We start from the raw sequence: 27,867 nt of genomic DNA on the forward strand, positions 1-27,867 counted from the left end.
GGTTTGACATTACACAGTAATTCCAATCTATTGCGATGGCGCATTACATTTTATTTAACATCAAAATGGATATTCCTCCAAGTAAAATTCTCAGAAACAAATTCCACACTTAAACAGCAACTGCAGAACATGCACAAAAATGTTTTCAAGAAAATACATTTTCATAAATTGCTTTAAATCCTTGGCACGGTTTACTTTTGTAAATCGTCTCACATTCCACAGTGAATTCAAAAAGCAGCTCCAAACTCAACAGATTCAGATCATGCACAAAAATTATAAATCTTAAAAAGTTAGAAAACATATTTAAAAAAAATAACAGCATGACATTCATTGGCACAGTTAGCGTTGCTTTTATACAGTAGGTAAATCCGCCACAAGGTAAAGGGACTTCTGAATTGAAACATTTGAGCTAATGGTAGTTTTCAAACTTCCAGTAGAGGGAGTCAGTCCAGTTCCATACAGTAGGACAAGACTGTACAGTAACAGCTATTAAAACAAACAAACAGCCAATCATATGAGCACATAGCTTACGGGCATAGTAAGATCTTTGACCCACATTAGGGGGAGGGGTTAGAAATAAACGTGAGGGCAACTTGGACCAGTTTATGGGTCATGCTACGCACCATAATAAACCATAAACACTCATACATAACTGTACACCCAGAGACACTCGGTTAGCCTATACTATTGCAGAAATAAGAAAATGATTCTTGCAGTGCAGAATTTCACCTCTTATATAAAAAAATATTCATGCAGCTGAATACTTACAGCTGTTAAGCCTGTTTTCTGCAGAAGCGCAGATGCATTTCAATACCATGTTTTTCAGGCTTTCAACAAAATGCCTGCAATTTGATGAGTTTTAAGCATGTCTCTGGTTGTAGATACTCCGGGAGCATGCTGTGAACTTAGGCAATGTCATTGAACTACAGCCCTTTGAAATGCGCATAGAAGAGGCCTACAACATCAAAGCCCTTCAGAGCACTTTTACAGTAAATAACACAAGCAGCTTTTACCAGGACTGTCTTCCCTTTCAGACATTATTCAAAAGACACACAAAAATATACTTATCTTGTATATACATTGTCTCACAAATCCAGACCAGACTAAGGCCATAACAGTTTCATAGGGCTGATGTACACAGTATTTTTTGATACAGAAATGGTCTGAATTAAAATGATAATACAGGGTATATTATTGCCATAATCTGTATAATGTGTAGGGCACTAAGTAGAGACAGGGACTCTGATTGGCTGAGCTATGGAATACAACTGAATTCTGGGAAATGTAGTCTATTAGTCAGTGGGGGATGGTAAATTAGTAGGAGGAATCTGGTAACTAGAGCAGGTAACCAGATGCCAAAAGGGGAATTGCGGCTTCTGCCGGCTGCTCTGGATCTGCAGCTGCTGTGTAACGTCACGTAACGTGATACTTTTATTTGTCACATTCCTCAGACAGATGTGTACTGTACCACAGCAAAGAACAGGAAGGCCCACACACAGTTTATGCACCCAATTCAGTGCTTTTTTGGGAGCGTAAGCAGGCCTTCCTGTTCTTCACAAGTATTCTTTATTAGCCCAGCACCTACGTTTTTTAAGAATGTGCATATGATCACAAACCTTTATACTGTTCCACAGCAGCCATCACATGCTCTCTGTTTCCATAAAAATACTATTCTAAAACAGTTCAGAGAAAAGCATTTCTATAACCAAGTCTGGTGCAAATAGGACTCCATATAAATTATACTATTGTTCCTTAGGTGGTTCAAACATTAAAGCTGCAATATGTAACTTTTTGGGCGACCCCAACAAAATTACATAGAAATGTGAATTATAGATATGTCATTCTTATTGAAAGCAAGTCTAAGAAGCGGTAGATCTGTTCTATGTGCCCTATTTCTATGCTTACCGTGCTGAAGTTTCGCAACCAGGAAATGGCAGAGCGATTTCTGCATAGTGCATCTTTAACCAAGGGAACCGTTTCATTCAGTAAAACAAACTAAAAAGGCACACCACTCACAGCTAGGGGACAGTAGCAGGGCAGCGTAAGTGCATTAGTCTGGAAAACCCGACCCTAGGCTTGGGCCTTGTTTCAATTATGGACTCTTTTGGCATAGAGGAACAACATCATTGCCTACGTCACAGCTTTATCAACTTGAATAAAATACAAAATAGTAGCTAGCAAGATGAAGATCATAGCGGTTCTTTTTAAATGAGTGAATTTCACATGGCCCGTTTGCATCCTTAACTAAAAGCACTGCAAAGTTTTTTGTTTGTTGGGAAAGCCCCAGATTTTTCCCTCCCTTATCGATGTAGCTCCTCTATACCAGGGATTGGCAATTGGCGGGCCGCTCCCCTTTGAAGTCCTTTGGATCAATTTACCTCCCCGGCAAAATTTATAGAATTGCAGCAAACTTGCTTTAAAACTGCAACATTTTCTCTACGTCCCATGACAAAATGTGTAGAAATGCACAAAATGAACTCTTTGGTGTCAAGAGGGGAGCTGCAAAAACATTTTGCTTGCAATGTGGTGGGAAAGGGGCTATGCACATGTGGGTATGCAGACCTGCTAGCAACGGCGCCTCATGTGGCCCCCACACCAATCAAAGTGGCCCCCACACCAATCAATGTGGCCATCCCTGCTCTATGCCAAATGAGTCCACCATTGAAACCAGACCCTGGTCACTGTGTTGCCGAGGGTAGGGTTTTCAAGACTGCATGCACAGCTCAAGTATGTGATACTGACTGCATAATGATGCCAGGTCAGTGCAGGCATGCTAGGGGGGCCAAGTCACCATCAGTCTCTTAGGTGTGGTCCGAAGAGCTCCATCTGGAAACTTCTCTGGAAACTTCACCAAGCAAAAAGAACAAAACAAACAACATTTACATAGCCTGTGCTGAGAAATATATACAAACGGTACAGCTAAAATCTGTGTAACCCTTACCCTAATCCTGACACTTACTGAGCCTTTCCAATCCCTTTGCTGGGGATATTCAGTTAGCTAGCTAGCTACACAACACTACGCGCTATACACCCTCCTGGAGTAGTAGGAATTTGCCACTAGACACTAAACTGATGCTAGATCTGTCCCTAAAGTAAAAGTCTACCCTTTGGTGAGCCTCCTCTCCCTGCTTACTCTTCCTCCTCTTCCTCTTCCTCGTCATCATCCTCGTCGTGGCAGTGGGTGATCTCCTGGGGTGTCTGTGGGAACAGGTTTGGGGGCTGGATCTCACTTATGGAGCGGGTCAGCTGATGCCTCTTACAGTCTAACTCCAACAGGTCCACGGAGTGGCGGTTACGCGTTGCCAGGGGAGACTCGGTATCGTTGATGTCCACGTGGGCGTGCTCAACCGTCGACTCATGGGGCATCTGGGAGAGAAGGGCATGAGGGCGGAAGTGTCATACAAAAAGCAACCCATTGTAGGGCGGCTCTCAATGTATTGTCTTCATACAGACAAACAGCGTTCCTCCATTTTGTCCTAACTTTTGTATCCAACGAGGGAATTTACATCCGGATGTCCTATGAGACAACATTAGCTAAACTCACCAGTACGTGTGCTGCTCTGAACAGGTAGCTGAATGGGTAGTAGAGGAGGTTGATGAAGGAGGCAGCGTACAGGTCAGCATAGCGCATCACCTGTGACGCAAACAGAGTCTGTCTGGAGCCACTGCGGAACAGACTGCCCATCATCCCATAGCACATGTCCATGTCATGGGTCACTTTCTGTGGCGGACAGGGTAAGGGAAAAAAGAAAGTTAGAAGATTTAGAGGTTGTGTGGACTGTATGCTATGTGTACGTTTGGGTATGTGCGTGGTGCCAGTTTGCAGGGTGTACAGTATGTGTGTGTGTGTACCTTGATCCTGCGCTGGAGGGAACTGATATCAGGTCTCTCGTTGCTGCTGCTGTCAAGATTTCTGTGGACAGAGAGACAGTTCTATTGGATTGGGCTTTGGTGGAGTCAAGCTACATTCATTTGTACTTGTCTCACCATTCTATGGTAGAATAGGAATGGCGCCGGAATGTATAGTGGCTGATTTACGAGTTCCTGACCAATTCTGCTATTTTGTGTGTTTTGTTGCGATTCTTTTTTTGTACATAATGTTTCCGCCATTTTTCAGGTCATTGGAAACAAGCTTCTGGCCACCACTAACCTTGATTCAACTGCACAGTGCATACTGCTCACCCCCAGACCAGGCCCCGACACTCGGGAAAAGAAAGAGACTACGATATAGAGGCCGACGTGTGGGTACCCTGATGAAGCTACCGCGGCGAGTAAATAAAATCACTGGAGAAAAACCTGGATGAGCTCCGTTCAAAACTATCCTATCGGCTTCCCGAGTGGCGCAGGTCTAAGCCACTGCATCGCAGTTGCAAGCTGTGCCACTAGAGATCCTGTTTCGAGTCCAGGCTCTGTCGCAGCCGGGAGACTCATTGGGCGACGCACAATTGTCCCAGCGTCGTCCGGGTTAGGGGAGGGTTTGGCCGACAGTGATGTTCTTATCCCATCACGCTCTAGCGACTCCTGTGGCGGGCAGGGCGCATGCACACTAACACGGTCGCCAGGTGTACGGTGTTTCCTCCGACATATTGGTGGGGCTGGCTTTCCCGAGTTAAGTGGGCATTGTGTCAAGAAGCAGTGCGGCTTGGTTGGTTTGTGTTTCGGGAACGCATAGCTCTCGACCTACGTCTCTCCCGAATTCGTAAGGGAGTTGAGACAAGATTGGATACCACGAAATTGGGGAGAAAAAAGGGGTAGAAGCAAAAAAAAAAATGTTTTTTTTTTTTTAACCTTTTGTGACTAGGGGGCAGTATTTTCATTTTTGGAAAAAATACATTCCCGTAGTAAATGGGATATTTTACCAGGACAAGATGCTAGAATATGCATATAATTGACAGCTTGGGATAGAAAACACTCTAAAGTTTCAAAAACTGTAATATTGTCTGTGAGTATAACAGAACTGATGTTTCAGGCGAAAGCCTGAGAAAAATCCAATCCGGAAGTGCCTCATGTTATGAAAGCGCTGCGTTCCAATGCATCCTTATTGAGCAGTGAATGGGCTATCAACCAGATTACTCTTTCTCCGTATTCCCGAAAGTGTCTACAGCATTGTGATGTAGTTTTACGCATTTATGTTGAAGAAAACCCGTAGGCGGCTACATTGCACAAGTGGTCACCTGATGGCTCCCAGGGTGACTCTCGCGTAAAATACAGAGGTAGCCATTACTCCAATCGGTCCTACTGAAAAACTAATTGTCCCGATGGATATATTATTGAATAGATATTTGAAAAACACCTTGAGGATTGATTATAAACAACGTTTGCCATGTTTCTGTCGATATTATGGAGCTAATTTGGAATATTTTTAGCTGTTTTCGTGACTGCAATTTCCGGGCGATTTCTCAGCCAAACGTGAAGAACAAACGGAGCTATTTCGCATACAAAAATAATATTTTTGGAAAAAAGGAACATTTGCTATCTAACTGGGAGTCTCGTGAGTGATTTCCGTGACCAAGTTACCTGCTGCTAGCTGGACAAAATGCTATGCTAAGCTATCAATAAACTTACACAAATGCTTGTCTAGCTTTGGCTGTAAAGCATATTTTGAAATTCTGAGATGACAGGGTGATTAACAAAAGGCTAAGCTGTGTCTCAATATATTTCATTTGTGATTTTCATGAATAGGAATATATTCTAGGAATATTTATGTCCGTTGCGTTATGCTAATTAGTGTCAGATGATGACAACGGTCCCGTTCACGGGATGGGGTGTCACTAGAGGTTAACTATCCCATCAACGGGACTTGAAGAACTGTTTATCTTTGTTATGAACAGCTGGTGTGCAATCTCTATTATTGAAGGTTTGTGGTTGTGCTCGCCTGAGTTAGAATACTTCATGATAAGCTGTAGACCATACTACTTACCAAAATAGTTGATCTTATTTTTCGTAGCTGTCTATTTACAACCACAAACTGATGCTGGCACTAAGACCACACTCAACGAGCTGTATAGGGCCATAAGCAAACAAGAAAATGCTTATCCAGAGGCAGCGCTCCTAGTGGACGGTGATTTTTATGCAGGAAAAATGAAATCAGTCATACTTAATTTCTACCAGCATGTCATCTGTGCAATTAGAGGTGAAAGAACTTTGCTCCACACACAGAGACACATACAAAGCTCTCCCTCGCCCTCCATTTGGCAAATCAGACCATAACTCTATCCTCTTGATACTTGCTTACAAGCAAAAACTCAAAACAGGAGATACAGTGCCAGCGATCAATACAGAAGTGGTCAAATGAAGAGGATGCTAAGCTACAGAACATTCACTAACACAAACTGGAATATGTTCTGGGACTCATCCAATGGCATTAAGGAGTTAGCACATCAGTCACCGGCTTCATTAATAAGTGCATCGATGACGACACCCCCACAGTGACCGTACGTACATATCCCAACCAGAAGCCATAGGTCACAGGCAACATCAGCACGGAGCTAAAGACTAGAGCTGCCTCTTTCAAGGCCCCGGACGCTGATAAGAAATCTCGCTACGCCCTCAGACGAACCATCAAACATGCAAAGCATCAATACAGGACTAAGATCAAATCCCTTACACCGGCGCTGACACTCATCGGATGTGGCAGGGCTTGTAAACTATCACGGATTACAAAGGGAAACCCAGCCGCAAGCTGCCTAATGAAGCGAGCCTACCAGGCAAGCAAAATTCCTTCTATACTTCGAGGCAAGCAACACTGAACCAATCATGAAAGCACAAGCTGTTCCGGACGACTGTGAAACAAAAAGCTCTAGTTTAAACTGACATATTTTTATATGGATTTTTGTATTATGCTAAGTAGTTTTTCGCGGAGGCGCGCACATCGACCTTAGGGGTTAAACAGGTTAACATTCACAAGGCTGCAGTGCCAGATAGATTACCAGGACGCGTACTCAGAGCATGCGCTGACCTCTCCCTGACGCAGTCTGTAATAGAGGTCGACCGATTATGATTTTTCAACGCCGATACTGATACCGATTATTGGAGGACCCCCCCCCCCCAAAAAAAAGCTGATACCGATTAATCGGCTGTTTTGTTTTTTTAAATTTGTAATAATGACAATTACAACAATACTGAATGAACACTTATTTTAACTTAATATAATACATCAATAAAATCAATTTAGCCTCAAATAAATAATGAAACATGTTCAATTTGGTTTAAATAATGCAAAAACAAAGTGTTGGAGAAGAAAGTAAAAGTGCAATATGTGCCATGTAAGAAAGCTAACATTTAAAGTTCCTTGCTCAGAACATGACAACATATGAAAGCTGGCGGTTCCTTTTAAAATGAGTCTTCAATATTCCCAGGTAAGAAGTTTTAGGTTGTAGTTATTATAGGAATTATAGGACTATTTCCCTCTATACCATTTGTATTTCATTAACATTGACTATTGGATGTTCTTATAGGCATTTTAGTATTGCCAGTGTAACAGTATAGCTTCGGTCCCTCTCCTCACTCCTCCCTGGTCTCGAACCAGGAACACAACGACAACAGCCACCCTCAAAGCAGCGTTACCCATGCAGAACGAGGGGAACAACTGCTCCAAGTCTCAGAGTGACGTTTGAAACGCTATTAGCGCGCACCACGCTAACTAGCTAGCCATTTCACATTGGTTACACCAGCCTCATCTTGGGAGTTGATAGGCTTGAAGTCATAAACAGCGCAATGCTTGATGCACAACGAAGAGCTGCTGGCAAAACGCACGAAAGTGCTGTTTGAATGAATGCTTACGAACCTGTGGCTGCCTACCACCGCTCAGTCAGATACTTGTATGCTTAGTCAGATTATATGCAACACAGGACACGCTAGATAAACTAGTAATATCATCAACCATGTGTAGTTAACTAGTGATTATGATTGATTGATTGTTTTTTCTAAGATAAATTTAATGATAGCTAGCAACTTACCTTGGCTTACTTCATTCGTGTAACAGGCAGTCTCCTTGTGGAGAGCAATAAGAAAGAGGCAGGCGGTTATAGCGTTGGACTAGTTAACTGTAATGTTGCAAGATTGGATCCCCTGAGCTGACAAGGTGAAAATCTGTCGTTCTGCCCCTGAACGAGGCAGTTAACCCACCGTTCCTAGGCCGTCATTGAAAATAAGAATGTGTTCTTAACTGACTTGCCTAGTTAAATAAAGATTAAATAAAGGTGTAAAAAAAATATATTAAAAAATATATATATATATTTTTTTTAATCTGCCATATCGGTGTCCAAAAATACCCTAATTAATCGGCCATTCAGATTAATCGGTCGACCTCTAGTCTATAATACCTGATTGTTTCAAGAAGACCACCATAGCCTCTGTGCCTAAGAACCTCAAGGTAACCAGTCTAAATGACTATCGCTCCCGTAGCACTCACATCTGTAGCCATGAAATGCTTTGAAATGCTGGTCATGGCTCACATCAACACTATGATTGCAGACACCCTGGACCTACTCTAATTTGCCTACCGCCCCAATTGATCCATAGATGGCACAATCTCAATTGCACTCCACAATGCCCTTTCCAACTTGTACAAAATGTACACCTACGTGAGAATTCTGTTAATTGACTACAGCTCAGCGTTCAACACCATAGTGCCCTCAAAGCTCATCACCAAGTGGGGAGGGTAGACAACAACACATCAGCCACACTGACCCTCAACTCGGGGCCCCCTCAGGGGTGTGTTCTTAATCCCCTCCTGTACTCCCTGTTCTCCCACGACTGTGTGGCCGCGTACAACTCCAACACCATCATTAAGTTTGCAGATGACACAACAGTGGTAGGCCTGATCACCGACAACAATGAGACGGCCTATAGGGAGGATGTAAGAGACCTGGCAGTGTGATGCCATGACAACCCCCTCAACGTCAGCAAGACAAAAGGAGGTGATCGTGAACTACAGGAAAAGGAGAGCTGAGCACACCCCCATTCAATTTTTTTTTTTTTTAACCTTTATTTAACCAGGCAAGTCAGTTAAGAACAAATTCTTATTTTCAATGACGGCCTGGGAACAGTGGGTTAACTGCCTGTTCAGGGGCAGAACCACAGATTTGTACCTTGTCAGCTTGGGGGTTTGAATTCGCAACCTTCTGGTTACTAGTCCAACGCTCTAACCACTAGGCTACCCTGCCGCCCCAAATTGAGGGGGCTGTAGTGGAGTGGTTGAGAGGTTCAAGTTTCTCAGTGTCTACATCCATAAGGATCTATCATGGTCCAAACACACCAACCCAGTCGTGAAGAGGGCACGACAACGCCTCTTCACCTTCAGTTGGCTGAAAAGATTTGGCATGGGCCCTCAGATCCTCAGAAAGTTCTACAACTGCACTACTGAGAGCATCTTGACTGGCTGCATCACCGCTTGGTATGGCAACTGTGGCCATCCAAACGCAAGGCACTATAGACGGTTGTGTGTACGGCCCAGTACATCACTGGAGCCGAGCTCCCTGCTGTCCAGGACGTCTATACCAGGCGATGTCAGAGGGAGGCCCTAAAAATGACCAGACTCCAGCCACCCAAGTCATAGTACCAATGCACCAAGTCTGGAACCAACAGGACCCTGAACAGCTTATACCTACAAGCCAACCAAACAGCTACCCAGACTATCTGCATTGACCCTAATTGCAATACGTTTTTTTGAATCATCTCATACGCGGCTGTTACAGTTTACTATCCGTCACGGTTATTCACAGTTATATGTACATATCTACCTCAATTATCTCATACCACTCACTGCACATCGACTCAGTAGCCCTTGTATATAGCCAAGTTATCGTTACTCATTGTGTATCTATTATTACGTGTTTTACTTTCCTTTATTTCTCTATTTTCTTTCTCTCTGCATTGTTGGGAAGGGCCCCCCCGTAAGTAAGCATTTCACTGTTAGTCCATACCTGTTGTTTACGAAGCATGTGACAAATAAATGTCATTTGATTTTGATAGAGCACATTCGGTCAATAAAACCATGCCTAATTTAGTTTGTCAACCGTGAGCCTAAGTTTTGGCCGGATGTGGTTCAGTTTGTTGTGTAGACGAGGCAGAGACACTCACTTATAGAGCTCTGCCAGGAAGATGTCCAGAGACTGGAGCTCCTCAAACAGAGCTGGAACACAGAAACACACACGGTTGTAAGAGATGCACAACAGTGCACAAAGACGCACAAATATACCCAAATACTGTTGTCAAGCATCAGTATCTATGACATGGGTGTGTTAAGCTCACAGCTCTTGTCAGTCCACACGTGCAGCTCCTGAGCGAGTTCAGGGATCACCAAGAAGGTCCTCCATCCCTGTCGTTTTTTGGACTTGAGGATGTCCCCAAAGATGTGGTCCCCAATGTATACTATGTCCTTCCCTTTGGCCCCCAGCAGGTCACACACTATGTCAGAGGAACCTGTGAGGAGAGAGAGAACTGAAAACTAAGGCCTTGTTGGAATACTTTTTGCATTGGACCGTTTCCTTCCTGTGAGTCATCACTAGAGGTTAGTGATCGGTGAAAAGGGTTAGTCATGTCATATCAGTGATTAGAATGCTTTTCCAAAGTATTCGAACAGGGCTGTTGATGTTTGGCTCCTTGTAAATTCTCCGGCCCCTAATGAGTGTATCCTTACAGGCTACAAACAGACATGTACACTGTGGGAAATGAGACAGTATGGAAGCTCTACTTACATGTTTGTGTCAACAATACATTTCTAATTTATGAACGATATTTGTATATACATTCGGAAAGTATTCAGACCCCTTGACTTTTGACACAATTTAAAAAATGATCCTCATCAAACTACACACAAACCCACAAAGTGAAAACAGTTTTTGAAAAACAAAAATATCTTATTTACATAAGTATTCAGACCCTTCGCTATTAGACTCGAAATTGAGCTCAGGAGCATCCTGTTTCCATTGATCATCTTTATGATGTTACTACAACTTGATTGGAGTCCATCTGTGGTAAATTAAATTGTACATGATTTGGAAAGGCACACACCTGTCTATATAAGGTCCCACAGTTGACAGTGCATGTCAGAGCAAAAACCAAGCCATGAGGTCAAAGGAATTGTCCTAGAGCTCCAAGACAGGTTTGTGTCGAGAAAGAGATCTGGGGAAGAGTACCAAAAAATGTCTGCAGCATTGGATCTCCCCAAGAACATAGTGGCCTCCATCATTCTTAAATGGAAGAAGTTTGGAACCACCAAGACTCTTCCTAAAGCTGCCTGCCTGGCCAAACTGAGCAATCGGGGGAGAAGGGCCTTGGTCAGGGAGGTGACCAAGAACCCAATGGTCACCGACAGAACTCAGGAGTGCCTCTGTGGTGATGGGAGAACCTTCCAGAAGGACAACCATCTCTGCAGCACTTTACCAAAAGGGCCTTTATGATAGAGTGGCCAGACGGAAGCTACTCCTCAGGAAAAGGCACATGCAGCCGGCTTGGAGTTTGCCAAAAGGCACCGAAAGGACTCTCAGACCATCAGAAACAAGGTTCTCTGGTCTGATGAAACCAAGATTGAACTCTTTGTCCTGAATGCCAAGCGTCATGTCTGGAAAAAACATGCCACCATCCTTACGGTGAAGCATGGTGGTGGCAGCATCATGCTGTGGTGATGTTTTTCAGAGGCGGGGACTGGGAGACTAGTCAGGATCGAGGGAACGATGATCAAAGCAAAGTACAGAGAGATCCTTGATGAAAACCTTCTCCAGAGTGCTTAGGACCTGGGGAGACGGTTCACCTTCCTACTGGACAACGACCCTAAGCACACAGCCAAGACAATGCAGAAGTGGCTTCAGGACGTCTCTGAAAGTCCTTGAGTGGCCCAGCCAGAGCACAGACTTGAAACCGATCGAACATCTCTGGAGAGACCTGAAAATAGCTGTGCAGCGACGTTCCCCATCCAACCCGACAGAGCTTGAGAGGATCTGCAGAGAAGAATGGGAGAAACTCCCCAAATACAGGTGCGCCAAGCTTGTAGCCTCATACCCAAGACGAATCGAGGCTCGTAATCGCTGCCAAAGGTGCTTCAAAAAAGTACTGAGTAAACGATCTCAATACTTATGTAAATGTGATCGTTTTTTTACTTCTAACAAATTTGCAAATATGTCTGCCATTATGGGGTATTGTGTGTAGATTGATGAGGGGAAAAACAATTTAATCAATTTCAGAATAAGGCTGTAACGTAACAAAATGTGGAAAAAGCCAAGGGGTCTGAATACTTTCAGTATGCACTGTATAAATGATGTGTCAGGAGTGCGTTACCTCCAGAGTACACGATGCCGTGCTGCAGCGGTCCTGTGTATGTGCCAATCTTCAGCCGGCCTGTGGTCTGCAACAGCAAGCACTCTGGTAAGGTCATTGTGGCCATGCCAACATGAACACACAAAAACGTGCACACACACACAGGCACCACACTGCTAGACAGTTTAACACATACTCCAGCCCAAACACACACTCACTGTGTCGACCTGCCGTAGCACTGTCCCCTCTCCAAAGAACACGGGTTTGCGGGCATCTACTAAGATCAGGTCAAAGTAGGACTGCCAGGGCCGATGGGGCATTCCCACCTGCAGCACAAACATACACACTGAACCTCTGTTCCATTTCAGCAGCTTGCCGCCTCCCCTAAACCCCTCTTCTCTTAGAGTTCTTAGGTCTGAAAGGAAGCAACACGAATCTAAACAAGACAATTCAGTCTCTTACCTTTGGACCATGGGGGAAGTCAAACAGGTATGTCATTATTTTCTGAAATGATAAACAGAGAGACGTTATACGTGATGTTCATTGATTGTGTATGGGGTTATGTACAGTGCAGTCGGTAGGCCTCACCTCTGTGTATTTGTAGTCACTGTTGGTGGCCAGGAACACCTTGGCCACTTCATTCATCCGACTCAGGAGTAGAGGGAGCTTCCCCTTTAATGAAGAAAAAATGTATTCAGCAAATTACATTTTAAGTGATACGTTTACAGGTGTTAAAAAAGACAAGGTCACTGAAAATGTGTCAGATGCAATTAAATGGATGTGAAGTTTACTTACATCCTTGACCACATACTTTTCCAGGTTTTCAACCGTTTTTTCTTTCAAAGATCCCTGATGAAAACAGGCGACAAAACATTTAGACAGGTAATAGAAGGAATAACAGATACAATAAGTATGTTTACATGCACCCAAATAACCCAATAATAAAAACAGATTATGGCAGTAGGCCCGAGTATGGCAATAGTCATGTACACACCTTACTCTGCTTATCTTAATCGAAGTAAGCATACGCCCATTAAAACACCTGGTTTTCTGAGCAATCTTTCCAATTATTAGCACATGTAAACCCCTTAAATCGGAGGTCCAGCACTGTATTTGATCTGTGCATGTGGCAGCACCAGCCGTGCAAGCCTCCCTCTTATGCGCGAGAGAAGTATACATCTTAGAAATAGTTTTCACATAAACTTTATATGTTCGAACTCAGAATCAAATAAGCTTCCCAAAAATAACATGGTCGCTGTTAGTTTGAATGCCAATTTTCTGCATTTCTCAAAGCCCCATTAGTGTCCATGGAGACAGGATTATTAGGGAAATCGTTCTTGCAAAGCATGTAAACGTTTTAATCAAACTATTATATTAATCTGACTATTCACAATAATGGTATTACTGTGTGCATATAACCATATTCAGTGAAAAATACTTTAATGGATTTAGAAGAGGAAGTGAGGGAGGGAGGTTGTTTTACCTTCAAGTGGACCCAGTCCACAGCATCACGGACATCCTGGAACATGCTCTTGTAGGACATGAAGAGGTCTCCATTCTTAAAGCCAGTCTCGCAGCTGGGACCACAATAACTTGAATTAGAAATCCCAAACTATCTGATAATCATTCAAAATGATTCAGTTTTCAGAGGGAGAGCAGCATACTCACCTTGTGTATTTGGGGCAGTTGGTGAAGAAATCAACCAGACAAGCAAAGAGGTAGGTTTCTGAAGAGGGAGCAAGGTAAGGCCATTTGAAACAACAATGTGACATCAGCAAAAAGGACATTCCTCAGAAAATAAAAAAACAACACTAACTTATGAAACAACAACCAGGGGAGTATTTGAGCAGTACTCTGGAGCAGTAATGTGGACAGTATCAGCAAGACTGTGAACACAGTTCAGTGAATGTCACTCAGGCAGGGGTATTCAAAGTTGGGGTCAGTGGGGTCACCCAAATAGTTTTTACATTTTTGTTTTTTTTAACCGTAAGAACAAAAAAGAGCACAAACATTTTTGAGAAAGATTATTTGATTTTTTGACGTTGAGTAATTGTATTTATTGGTTTCTTTTCATTTAGAAAATTTTATGAATTTAAGATTATTTGAATTTGACAGATTTTAAAGGTTGTGTCATTAGATTTGGAGTGGGGTCACGAGAGATCCTTGCCCCCAAAAAATGGGGTGAAGACTGCTCTCTCACCGGGGAGGTTGAACAGTGTGTTCAGAATGTAGAAGCGGTCAGTGTCTCCACGCTGGATAAACTTGTTGGGGTACATCTCCCTGATCTCAGGCCTAAAGGAACAGAGTGATTAAATGAGTATGATATGACTATACGGTGTGTGTATGTGCAATATGAGGGTACCTGGCATGAGCACATGGTAAATGTTTGGTGTGAGGGTGATATCATTACGAGCAGCAGAACTCACCCCCTCATGAAGTTGAAGCCGTGGGCACAGACCAGGATGTTACCGTATGCGTCGACCTTGAGCAGATTCCCGTGCATTGTGTCAAACAACAGGCCTCTGGAACCAGAGGGTGGTAGGACAACTTGTCAGAACCGTTTATATGTGTGTGAGATGGGAGCCATCATCTCTAAAAAGGCTTACTAACTGAGATGTGTAACTTTTAACCGGGGCCAGACTGAAAGGGAGTATTTTCCTCAAGACCCTAAGTTATTTTTTAAAATCATATATTTGTGAAATGAAATCAGTTCAAACCAAGTACTGTTAGAAAACAAAGAAATAATTATAATTGACCAAATCAAAGACAACTCTATAATGGTATTCATAAGAATTCCGTCTGGCCTTACAAATAACCGATATGAACGTGTGATGTCAGACGGACCTGGTGGGGAAAGCGGGGTCGTAGACAAAGTTGAGCAGCTCCTGTGGGTAACCGATGTGGACGAGACGTTCCACAGTCAGGTCAAATCCCAGCGACTCGTACTCAGGTGATTTATACACTGCAGTAAGCAGGGAGAGGGAAACAGCTACTGTAGTACATGGTGATATACTCACTGGGAGAGAGCTACAATGCGGTCTCTCCGTGTTCATAGAGAGGGAGACAGATTTATGTGGCGAGACTGACAAAGCAAGATAGGGCCTACACACTGGAACATAGGGAGGGATTTACACGTGGCCTCTGTGGACAGTTGAAATGATTCTGGTATGGGTATGTTAAGTGAATAACGTGCACATCCAGAACACATGTAAGCACATGCACGACACACACGACCCACTAACTCATTAAGAGTGCTTCGACTGCACTGCAGATAGTGGCTATAGAAGCAAATGACCTGTAGCGGTTGGCATGTCAAAAACCCTTTAGTTCCTGGCGCTACTCCCACAGCCCCCTCCCCCAGGGGTTGTTTCTCCCCACTCACTGTGTGGAAACACAACCCCCTTAGCAGCACTTGTTTATGGGACGGTGACTGGGCTCTATAAACAGGCGGATGTGAGCCGCTTGGGTTACAGTTATCCTTCAGAGACCCAAAGGAGGGCAGTGGAGTGGGGTGGGTTACTGGTTGAGAGGGTGACGTATGCGTAAGGTACAAACAATGTCCTCCAGGCTACACGTGTCACAAAAAGCAGAGCTGGCCCAATTGAGGTTCTAGGCTATATCGAGACCTCCTACATGCAAGGGAGTAAGCTGCTGTATAAACACAAGCATTTCACCGCACCTGCAAATCTGTGTATGCAACCAATAAACTTTGATTTGATTTGAGCAGGCGACTGTACACATGGCATTCTAAACACGCACACATAAAACACACACACACACACACACACACACACAGAGTACACAAAACATTAGGAACACCTGCAATTTCCATGACTGACCAGGTGAAAGCTATGATCCCTTATTGATGCCACATCAGTCAGTGTAGATGAAGGGGAGGAGAAAGGTTAGATAAGGGTTTTTAAGCCTTGAGACATGGATTGTGTGTGTACCATTTAGAGGGTGACAAAATATTTAATTGCCTTTGAACAGGGTATGGTAGTAGGTGGTAGTAGGTCCCAGTTGCATGCGTTTAAAGTGTGTCAAGAACTGCAACGCTGCTGGATTTTTCACGCTCAACAGTTTCCCGTGTGTATCGAGAATGGTCCACCACCCAAAGAACATCCAGCCAACTTGACAACTGTGGAAAGCATTTGAGTCAACATGGGCCAGCATCCCCGTGGAACGCTTTCAACACCTTGTAGAGTCCATGCCCCAACGAATTGAGGCTGTTTTGATGGTAAAAGGGGGTGCAACTCAATATTAGGAAGATGTTCCTAATGTTTTGTACACTCAGTGTACACCTACCTGCCAGAGTGTAGTCCATATCAAAACCAAAGCACTTAATCTTCTCCATTGCCAAGCTTCTGTTCACAAAAACTCTGAAAAGGAAGTAGAGTATCTAGTCAGTCAGAGGTTCTGATGATGAACATATCCTAAAGAGGATACTTTGCATGAAAACAGATGATAGTAAAGGTCAGGGCCCTGAGTTCAACAGTACAGAAGTGGGGCAGTGCAGTAGCAACTCTAAATGTGTCCATACAAAATATGTATTCACAGTGAGGGTTACACAGATTTTTACAAAGTTGGAGGGGAAAAAATGGAGTCCAACTCAAAGGCCATATTTCATATACAGTATCGTGAAAAAGTATTTGCCCCTTTTCTGATTTTCTCAATTGTTGCATATTTTTTACACTCAATGTTATGCAACACCCAATGCCCCTGGTGAAAAACTAATTGCCCCCTTACACTCAATAACTGGTTGTGCCTCCCTACACTCAATAACTGGTTGTGCCTCCCTACACTCAATAACTGGTTGTGCCTCCCTACACTCAATAACTGGTTATGCCTCCCTACACTCAATAACTGGTTATGCCTCCCTACACTCAATAACTGGTTGTGCCTCCCTACACTCAATAACTGGTTATGCCTCCCTACACTCAATAACTGGTTGTGCCTCCCTACACTCAATAACTGGTTGTGCCTCCCTACACTCAATAACTGGTTGTGCCTCCCTACACCCAATAACTGGTTGTGCCTCTCTACACACCCAATAACTGGTTGTGCCTCTCTACACTCAATAACTGGTTGTGCCTCCCTACACTCAATAACTGGTTGTGCCTCCCTACACCCAATAACAGGTTGTGCCTCCCTACACCCAATAACTGGTTGTGCCTCCCTACACTCATTAACTGGTTGTGCCTCCTTTAGCTGCAATGACTGCAGCCAAACACTTCCTGTAGGTGTTGATCAGTCTCTCACATCGCGGCGGAAGACATTCTTGGGTTTTCGAACATGAACTGCTCGTTTCAGGTCCAGCCACAACACCTCAAATCAGGTTTACATCTGGACTTTAACTAGGCCATTCCAAAACTTCAAATTTGTTGCTTTTCAGCCATTCTGATGTAGACTTGCTTGTGTATTTTGGATCATTGTCTTACTGAATGACCCAGCTGCACTTCAACTTCAGCTCACAGACAGATGGCCTGACATTCTCCTGTAGAATTCTCTGATACAGAGCACAATTCATGGTTCCTTCAAGGATGGCAAGTCATCCAGGTCCTGAGGCAGCAAAGCGTCGCACGACCACTATCATGCTTGTCCGCTGGTATGCGGTTCTTACTGTGGAATGCAGCGTTTGGTTTTCGCCAGACATCAAGGTTTTTTTCTGGATCAAAAGGAGGATTAGGTGGGGGGCGTGGCAATGGATGCATTCGGCCCGTTGACACAGCTGGATTTTAGAGAACCTTTTAGAGGGCCCCATCTTTGCGATGTAGATTCTACTGCAATTCTACTACACATTTTGCCATGGAACAGAGAGTAAATGCTGCAATTTTAAAGCTAATTTCCTACAATTCTATGCATTTTGCCATAGCGAATGCTGTGTTCTTTTGCTCAAACTTAAAATCAATGCTGCTAAATTCATTGTTTTGGGAATTTTCCATTCTCCCTGACTACCTAGCTTTTTTTTTTGGTGATTGTTAATTCTCAAATAATATATTATTAAAAAATATAGATTGAGTATACCAAACATTAGGAACACCTTAATAATATTGAGTTGCACCTTCCCATTTGGCCCTCAGTACAGCCTCAATTCATCGGGGAATGTACTCTACAAGGTGTCCAAAGTGTTCCACAGGGATGCCGCCCACGTTGACTCCATTGCTTCCCACAGTTGTGTCAAGTTGGCTGGATGTCCTTTGGGTGGTGGACCATTCTTGATACACACAGGAAACTGTTGAGTGAAAAGCCCAGAAGCGTTGCAGTTCTTGACACAAACCAGTGCACCTGGCACCTACTACCATACCCCGTTCAAAGGCAGTTCAATATTTTGTCTTGCCCAATCACCCTCTGAATGACACAATGTCACAATCCATGTCTCAATTATCTCAAGGCTTTAAAAAAATCATCTTTAACCTGTCTCCTCCCCTTCATCTACATTGATTGAAGTGGATTTAACAAGTGACATCGATAAGGGATAATAGCTTTCACCTGGTCAGTCTAGGACATTGAAAGAGCAGGTGTTCTTAATGTTTTATGTACAGGTCCATTATATATTTTTTGACATACTTTCTATCTGGTTTTAGTTGTTCACAAGTTGTTTTTTTAGGCAGCAGAAAAATCCCCGTCCATAACAGGACCCATGTCGTCCAAAAAGTTATACTTTTGACTCATCTGTCCATAGAACATTCTTCCCCAAGTCTTTATAACCATCCAGGTGCATCCAGGGGATTTTTGGCAAACTTGAGTTTGCTTTTTGAATGACATGGGTCCCACTATGTCTAGCAAAAACCAAACACTGCATTCCACAGTAAGAACATCCTACCAACGGTCAAGAACGGTGGTGGTAGTGTGATGGTTGGGGATGCATTTCTCCATCAGGACCTGGACGACTTGCCATTATTGACGGAACCTTGAATTGTGCTCTGTATCAGAGAATTCTACAGGAGAATGTCAGGCCATCTGTCTGTGAGCTGAAGCGCAGCTTGTTCATGCAGCAAGACAATGATCCAAAACACACAAGTCAGTCTATGTCAGAATGGCTGATAAGCAACACATGTAAAAGTTTTGGAATGGCCTAGTCATCCAGACCTAAACCAGATTGAGATGTTGTAGCAGGACCTGCAAGAGCAGTTCATGCTCGAAAACCAACAAATGCTCAAGGTGACAGTACCAGTTATTGGGTGTAAGGGGGCCAAAAAATTGTTTTTAAATCACACGGGGCATTGGGTGTTGCATAATGTTTATTAAATCAATTAAATATCATATTTTTGTGTTATTTGTACACTCAGGTTCCCTTTATCTAATATTAGGTTTTGGTTGAAGAGCTGATAACATTCGGTATCAGAAATATGCAAAAATAGAGAAAATCAGCAAAGGGACAAACTTTTTCACGGCACTGTAGTATTTACTTATTACCATTTTTAGCATTGTTTACATGTAGGCTTATACATAAACAATAATTGGTGTTTGCTTGAAAATAATTTGAAGAAAATTAGCAGAAATCCACACAGAATGGAAGAACCACTGTACAAAAAGGTCCCGTAGTCTTGCATCACTGTTGTGTCAGTGTCAGCATTAACCCACTTCCTGAAAAGACTTGAGCTGTGTCGAATACCCATACTAAAATACTGTATACTACTAGTTCATTTAGGTATACTGTAAAAGAAATGCTATCTTTTCAGTTTAGCGTACTAGCGCTTCGCCGGACTAACGGAAGTTGATGCTGTTGCTATGCAACCTCTTGCTAGCTTGTTAGCATAACAAATGACTCACTGGACGCTCTGGCCGAGGGGTAGGGTTGAGCCGAGCGTTCTGACCTCACAACGGCAGTCAATCACCCAAGCTAACTGGCTAACATTAGCTATCTTGCTAGCTAAACTCAGCTAAAAAGAAACGGCACTTTTCCAGGAACCTGTCTTTGAAAGATAATTCGTAAAAACCTAAATAACTTCACAGATCTTCACTGTAAGTGGTTTGAAACATGCTTGTTCAATGAACCATAAAACATTAATGAACATGCACCTGTGGAAAGGTCATTAAGATACTAACAGCTTACAAATGGTAGGCAATTAAAGTCACAGTTATGAAAACTTAGGACCCTAAAGAGACCTATCTACTGACTCTGAAAAACACCAAAATAAATATGACCAGGGTCCCTGATGATCTGTGTGAATGTGCCTAAGGCACATTGCTGTAAGGAGGCATGAGGACTGCAGATGTGGCCTGGGCAATAAATTGCAATGTTCGTACTATGAGACGCCTAAGACAGCGCTACAGGGAGACAGGGCGGACAGCTGATCATCCTAGCAGTGGCAGATCACGTCTAACAACACCTACAAATGATTGGTACATCCTAACATCATACCTGCGGAACAGGTACAGGATGGCAACAACAACAATTTCCAACAACACCAGGAACGCACAATCCCTCCATAAGTGCTCAGACTGTCTGTAATAGGCTGAGAGAGGCTGGACTGAGGGCTTGTAGGCCTGTTGTAAGTCAGGTCCTCACCAGACAACACCGGCAACAACGTTGCCTATGGGCACAAACCCATCATCGCTGGACCAAATATGACTGGCAAAAAGTGCTCTTCACTGACGAATTGCGGTTTTGTCTCACCAGGGGTGATGGTCGGATTCGCGTTTATCGTTGAAGGAATGAGCGTTACACCGAGGCCTGTACTCTGGAGCGGGACTGATTTGGAAGTGGAGGGTCCGTCATGGTCTGGAGCGGTGTGTCACATCATCGGACTGAGCTTGTTGTCATTGCAGGCAATCTCAACGCTGTACGTTACAGGGAAGAAATCCTCCTCCCTCATGTGGTACCCTTCCTGCAGGCTCATCCTGACACGACCCTGACATGTTGGATCAGAGGGTGAGGGCTAGGGCCATTCCCCGCAGAAATGTCCGGGAACTTGCAGGTGCCTTGGTGGAAGAGTGGGGTAACATCTCACAGCAATAACTGGCAAATCTGGTGCAGTCCATGAGGAGGAGATGCACTGCAGTACTTAATGCAGCTGGTGGCCACACCAGATACTGACTGTTACTTTTGACCCCCCCCCCCCCCCCTCCCCCCTGTTCAGGGACACATTATTCAATTTCTGTTATTGAATCTTGTTGTTGAATCTTGTTATGTAAATACAAATATTTACACATGTTAAGTTTGCTGAAAATAAACGCAGTTGACAGTGAGAGGACGTTTCTTTTTTTTCTGAGTTTATCTCCAGACACAAATAGCTAACTGGCTAACATTAAGTATCTTGGTAGCCATTTCCAACACAAATTTGAGAACAGCTCACTCTGACCATTTTACTCGCCCTAGCAGAGCTGGTTACGCTGTTTTGATGTTATCCGGGGTGTTGGTGACTGTTTTTCTGGCAACAATTTAATGACGCTTTTTTTTGCCCACGTTTACTGACAACCGCCATATATTCAACGGGTGTTGAGCGTTCGTAAATGCGCTCTGGCACACTCAAGACGAGTGCTCTGAAATCGGAGTAGATGGACAGAATAAACAATGTCCATTGAGAAAACAAACAGACTATAGCACTTAGCTAAGAATGATGTTAATAATAAAGTCAATAAATGTTGGGTAGTTAGATTATAGTTAATATACTGCCTGTCAAGTTTGATATATTAGTAGCCAACTAACGTTAGGACAGTAACTAGCTAACATACCGGTAAATACTGCTATCATGCTATGTGGTTCGTAAAGGATAGCGTAGCTCACAAATTGTAAGCCAACATAACGTGTAACGTAATTTATTTGAAAAGTCATTACTTTATTACATTGCTCAACATTTGTCATAATTAATTAAAGCAATGAATTTGTATCCGCTCTCGTCGGACATTGGCAGCATATTTTCCGCCATTTTCTTGAAATCTGAAAACATTGTGAATCCTCGCCCACTTTCTGAAGAATTGCATTATGGGCCCTAAAAGCACGGAAATAGTGCCCACTTCGTATTTTGGCGAATTCAGTATGACATCCGGAACTTTTGGCATACTAACTATATCCGTGCTATGACCAATAAGCATACTACATACTCAATTCACGTCACAAATAGTAGAGTTAGTATGAGTTTTCGAACACAGCTTTGGTTTGTTGGGAGACTAGCCTAATGTCTAGATTGAAAGAAACAACCAAGTATCACTCAAACTCAAAAAGAAATCACTACATCAATGGCATGCAAATCCGTTTCTACATTTGTTACGTAGTCTGCTACACACATCTGAACTTCAAACTTCATTAAGCCTGTCTCAGATTTCCCCTGAAACCTGGCATCATTGTATTGAATTATAGGTCCACAAATGTGCTTACACACTGCTATGTTGAGTCAATTCCGTTATAACATAAGCAATCCTCGATACAATGAAGGGCTCAGGTAATCCTCTTTTCCAATGAAAGTGAATTAGGCAAGTGCTTTGTCTGCTGCTGGTGCCCATGGGCATACTGAAAGGCCTTGGCAACCACTCCAGAGTCTGTACAGTCAACTCTTGCCTGACATCTATTCCAAAAAAAGCAACAGAGGAAGAAGGAATCATTTCACAGCACTATGGCTAATTTTAATTCAAAAGAGAACAGAAGGTAGCACACCAACCAAAGGACACAGTGGCTCCAATATCTAGGCCTCCACTAGCAATTCACTTAGAATGGAGCAATGTGTTAGACATGCATTTTAAGTGCTGGGCTCGTGTGAATATTGCAATAAAGCAACACATTGAAGTTCACTGGCCTTTTTGATGACATTTAAGAGGCACTTTCGGCTCGTCTTGTATTTATTCGGACACTAGGTATATTCACTATGAGAAGCCTACATCGTACGGACCAACAGGAAACACCTGTAGTGAAGTTCACATTTCAGACACAATGAAAATGTGAAAACGATTTTAAAACAAAAGAAGCTTGAAAATGCACCAAGGAAATGATGCAGATGATCAGTTGAATATATCTAATAGGAAGCAAAGTAGGCAATAACATTCTAGATACTCCCTCGCTCCAACAAAGCCATACTGTTCCTGGCAAATTCCATTGTAACAGAATTTCACTCACTCAGATTTTTCACTTTAAAATGTATACCAAACAAAAACCATTGCTTTCAAAGTTTAACAAACCATAGAACTCTATGCACCAAGGACTACTTTAAACAAGTTCTGGAGAAAATTTTACAAAAACACATTTAGAGGAAGACCTATGCAGTAACAGAATAAAACTGAGGGAGATTTTACCGTAATTCTGTTACCAAACTTTTCATCTTTAAATTTTTTATTTTTTTTACTGTGTAAATTGTTCAAAGTAGTCATTGTGCATAGAGTTTAATGGTTTTTAAACTTTGAAAATCAATGGTTTTTGTTTGGTATACACTTTAAAGTGAAAAATCTTAGTCTCAGCGTAATTCCTTTTTATTGTGGGATTGCCCTCCTCCAACACTATTCTGGCCTGAAGTTTCTATTCAGATGTTATGGGATAAGACTTCAGACTGATGGCGATGGGGAGGTGGCATTAGGAGCGGGTGAGGGGTGATGCAGTAAGAGAGGGGGAATGAAGGGCAGACTGAGGGGGAAGAGAGGTCACACAGAGAACTCATGACCACCTACTACCACCCACCCTCAGAGATCTACCCAGCACACAGAGGGCTAGTGTCAGTATGAACATGGGATACGTGGAGTTTGAATGGAAAATAAATACACATGTACAAAAGGGTCATTCAGTCAGTATTGAGGTTCAACAAAAGTTTGGCGTACCTCATTGCAGGATGGTATTGGGCCAGTTCCCTTGGAAAGCTTTGTAATAGAGAATACATGTGCGATAGCATTACCACTGAATGTGAATGTGTCATCTCCTGCGCTCCAGTAATGCACACCACATAAATCAGGTGGTTCTTACACTGCTTTTAGACTTGTTGCATTGACAGTGCCCCTGTTTTCGTATTTGGAAAGGGTATGTAGATTTTCAACCACAGAATGAGGAAGGACGACACTACACCATGACAACACCACCAGACTTTTTACCCGGAAATGGTTGCCGGCCACACGATATCGACACCCAAAAGACCTTTCTCACATGTTTATTACACTACATAGTTATACATCAATTTATTACACATTAAATATATGGAATCGGGAGTATGTGTGTTTCACACACACCTTCGATAACATATGAAAACTATGAAGATAAATTAGCCTACATTGCACAAATGCAATAATAAAGGAGCAATGATATATCCATGTAGCCTGGTCCCAGATCTGTTTGTGCTATCACGCCTACCCCTTGTCACTCATTGTCATGTTTGGCGTGACAATGAGTGAGAAGGAGGTGGCAAGAAAGCAGAAACAGACTAGCACTCAGGCTAATCGCCATGACCTTAACCTGACGGAATCTTGCTCTCAAAGCATACATTTCTGTGACACGTTATGCATCTTTATTCTGTACCTGTGGTAGGCCTCACGCCGATACTTCTTCATGGCCAAGCCGTCCATGTTGGCTGGGAGGTCTGCAAAGTTCTGTAAGCGGTCGCTCCATGACGTCATCTTGAACCGTTTGAATTATTTCTGTGAATCAAAGTGAATAGGCTTTAAGGACCGGTATGTTGTCACTGGAACTATGGCAGCAGTAAAATGGTGTAGCCCTCTTGTCTAGGTTGAAGGGACCTCAATTAGGCTCCTCCCATGCTCAGATAAGAAGTATTTCAAGAGTTTGAGGCTGAACTCAATCATTTAAAAAATGATACTTGTTATTGACTGTGACCGAGGATTTTTTTTTTTATAACATGGCCTTCAGGGAAATCATAGCCTTCTGAAAATCATGAGGTAGGCTTGTTTGTACTCTGAGCCTTGGAGTAGACTAGTTTCTAACAATAATAAGGCTCACTACAGTGGAATCGCAGTTAATCCCTCTGTACAAGCCTAAACACAGACATCCTCATATAAGGGCAGCTGAACATAATGCAAGAACATGCAGCAAGCTCCTTCAACAAGGTTCATCAACAAAGTGTACAAACTTACGAGAACAGCTATGGAACGAACTACTGGTGTACGACCACAGTAGCCTAGTTGGAAAGATAATGGAATCTGGGTCATCCAATGTTAAAATCGAATGATCGGCTGACAAAACGAGAAGCATGCAGCTACACTTGGTGCGCACTGAAAGTGAACCTATCAGTGAATCTCAAAGTGCATGTGTCTCAGATGGTATGTGCACAGCTGCACTAATGCCTTGGACCAGAGCTTTAATCTGTCACTAGCTCTGGACCAGGGCCTGGTTTCTCGATAACAATGGAATATAGGCTTAAGAGTTTTAACCATGCATCTTTCCTACCACGGCCCAAGCTATAACATGTTTCCCAAAACACCACGCAGAGAGAACGTTTGCTAATGCTTCGAATACACCGACTGTGTCATAGTACACAATAGTAGGTAGCATCATCTGGATATGTATCCGGGTGGCAGGTAGCATAGTGGTTGGGCCAGTAACTGAAAGGTTGCTAGATCGAATCCCTGAGCTGACAAGGTACAAATATGTTGTTCTGCTCCCCTAAACAAGACGGTTAACCCACTGCTCCCCGGTAGGCCATCATTGTAAACAGGAAATTGCTCTTAACTGACTTGCCAGTTAAATAAAGTTAAATACAAAAAAAGTGTGATGCATGCAACAAAAGTTCAACATTCACCTTCTGCTACCATTTCTGTCAAGCCGTCAACACATAATTTCGATAAATCCAACATATGCACCATTGCATTTTGGTACACCAGAATTAAATGAATTTCCAATGAAACACTGTGTTTGCCTTGCGTTGCAGAGGCAGTTGCAGTGCGTTCCTATGCGTCAAACTGTATGCATAGACGGTTTGACAGAAATGGTAGCAGAAGGTGAATGTTGAATTTTTGTTGCATACATATCCAGATGATGCTGTGTACTATTTACTATTTTGCACAAAAGACGCTTAATTGTATGCAGCATCGCAATGCTGCAAGGCAAACGCAGCGTTTCATTGGAAATTAATGTAATTCTGGTGTACCAAAACGCAATATACTGTCGGTGTTCGAAGCGTTAGCGCGCAACATAGGCTACCATTTTAGCCACAATCGTAGTGGTCGAAGGTGGCAGAGTTCGCTAAGTTATTATTTATGGATAATGTTAATTACATACTTGTAAATGTTATGTAATAAATTACTACAACAACTTTAGCTGTCACCTTGCTTAATTTGCTACACTAGCTAGCTATGTACCTACTTCCCTCTCCGTAATGTCAACAGAACTGCGGGAAAGTAGTAACGTTACTCGGCAGGCGAGGGTGAAGCGGGAAAGTAGTAACGTTACTCGGCAGGCGAGGGTGAAGCGGGAAAGTAGTAACGTTACTCGGCAGGCGAGGGTGAAGCGGGAAAGTAGTAACGTTACTCGGCAGGCGAGGGTGAAGCGGGAAAGTAGTAACGTTACTCGGCAGGCGAGGGTGAAGGACACTGTCACAACACCGACTTGCCACTCTCCCACTGAGTAGACTGTATCCCGGTGACATCCAGATGGTTACCAATATTATTTACCAAAGTTATTTCTCATGGCTGATATCCTACTTGGGAGGAGAACATGTGGCCATGTTAACTACTGCCGGCAACAACGTGATACAGCTGCCAGTGGGAAGCATCTCAATACAACACACGTGGTCCTCCGCACCAGCTCGTCGTCAAGCTTCCCGAAGTCTAACGTTAACCTGTAATATTGGTCGCCAATTAGTTATTGCTCGCTCGCCCTGTAAAATAAACAAAACTAACTCGAGCCCAGTATTTAATGTTTGTGTGTGAAGCCTTAGACAACTTTCCACATTGGGCGGACAATTTGTTTTTCTAATTCGGAAAATCGAATTTCACCACCTGTGTTGCTGGTGTTGCTGGTGGCGTGGAGCTCACGCAGCATCCACATAGGCACCATTCGACATCCGGCCCTCAGCGTCTGAAGTATGATCTTCAATCAGACTCTACTCGATAAAAGAAGCAAATCTGCAACAGCTAGCTAGCTAAGTTGCTAGCTAATGGACAGAGGGACATATGGAGGAGCTTACTAGGGCTAGCTAGCTACCCGTGTAGCTAGCCTGTTCTGAGTCCGACTCAGTCCCAGATATTTTTGTTCAATCATGACAACTTCTTGTCACATGAGAAAAGTCACTCTTTCTAGCGCTAGCTAACAGGCAACAACAGCAAGTCAGCTAAAGTTTGCTAGGTAGAGATATTTTGACAGCTAGCGGAACATTACTTTATTTTCTTCGTCCAGCAACGAACCATTGTTCAATACAATCACGTTGCGGGACAAAGCTGTCCCCCCCATCAACTACGACAGCTGCTAGCTAAGCTAAAAGCAAGCAAGTCAGCTTAGTGCAGCAGGCTCTTTTAGTCCACACTCGAGAAAATAATCAATACATATTTGCATGTCGTGTATGCTTCGTTTATATACCACTTTGTTAGGCTACTATTTATGCTAGAATCACAGGATGAGACAAGCTACTCACCAGTCTTGTTGCAATATTGAGTGGGTAGATAATGATTCACAGAGCATGCGCGAAGCCTGGTGCAGAATATGTAGATAGAAATGTAATACATAGAATGAACAGTCCATAT

General features: G+C 43.1%; 1 protein-coding gene across 1 annotated transcript; it reads right to left on the bottom strand.

The window, feature by feature from the left end:
- Positions 1-20: 20 nt before the first annotated feature.
- nt5c2a (5'-nucleotidase, cytosolic IIa) lies at positions 21-27,850 on the bottom strand. Its single transcript, XM_064932305.1, has 19 exons — positions 27,759-27,850; positions 24,692-24,810; positions 16,564-16,637; positions 15,103-15,220; positions 14,685-14,780; positions 14,459-14,550; positions 13,927-13,984; positions 13,742-13,835; positions 13,054-13,107; positions 12,847-12,930; positions 12,721-12,762; positions 12,477-12,584; positions 12,280-12,346; positions 10,255-10,425; positions 10,084-10,135; positions 3,853-3,913; positions 3,545-3,721; positions 3,134-3,366; positions 21-2,845 (listed from the first exon to the last, which is right to left on the bottom strand). The coding sequence occupies exons 2-19, from the start codon at positions 24,787-24,789 to the stop codon at positions 2,794-2,796; spliced, it is 1,731 nt and encodes a 576-aa protein (XP_064788377.1). The 5' UTR covers positions 24,790-24,810; positions 27,759-27,850; the 3' UTR covers positions 21-2,793.
- Between the last annotated feature and the right edge of the window lie 17 nt (positions 27,851-27,867).

This window comes from Oncorhynchus masou, chromosome 23, assembly GCF_036934945.1.
Source record: "Oncorhynchus masou masou isolate Uvic2021 chromosome 23, UVic_Omas_1.1, whole genome shotgun sequence".
Classification (NCBI taxonomy): Eukaryota; Metazoa; Chordata; class Actinopteri; order Salmoniformes; family Salmonidae; genus Oncorhynchus; species Oncorhynchus masou.

Bases quoted from the DNA above. Each gene is read 5' to 3' on its own strand.
- nt5c2a (XM_064932305.1), bottom strand. From the start codon at position 24,789: ATGACGTCATGGAGCGACCGCTTACAGAACTTTGCAGACCTCCCAGCC. The intron at 13,108-13,741 runs GTAAAACAACCT...TGTTTTCATCAG, and splicing joins TGGACTGGGTCCACTTGAAG to GGATCTTTGAAAGAAAAAAC. The intron at 12,763-12,846 runs GTGAGGCCTACC...TTATCATTTCAG, and splicing joins GTGACTACAAATACACAGAG to AAAATAATGACATACCTGTT.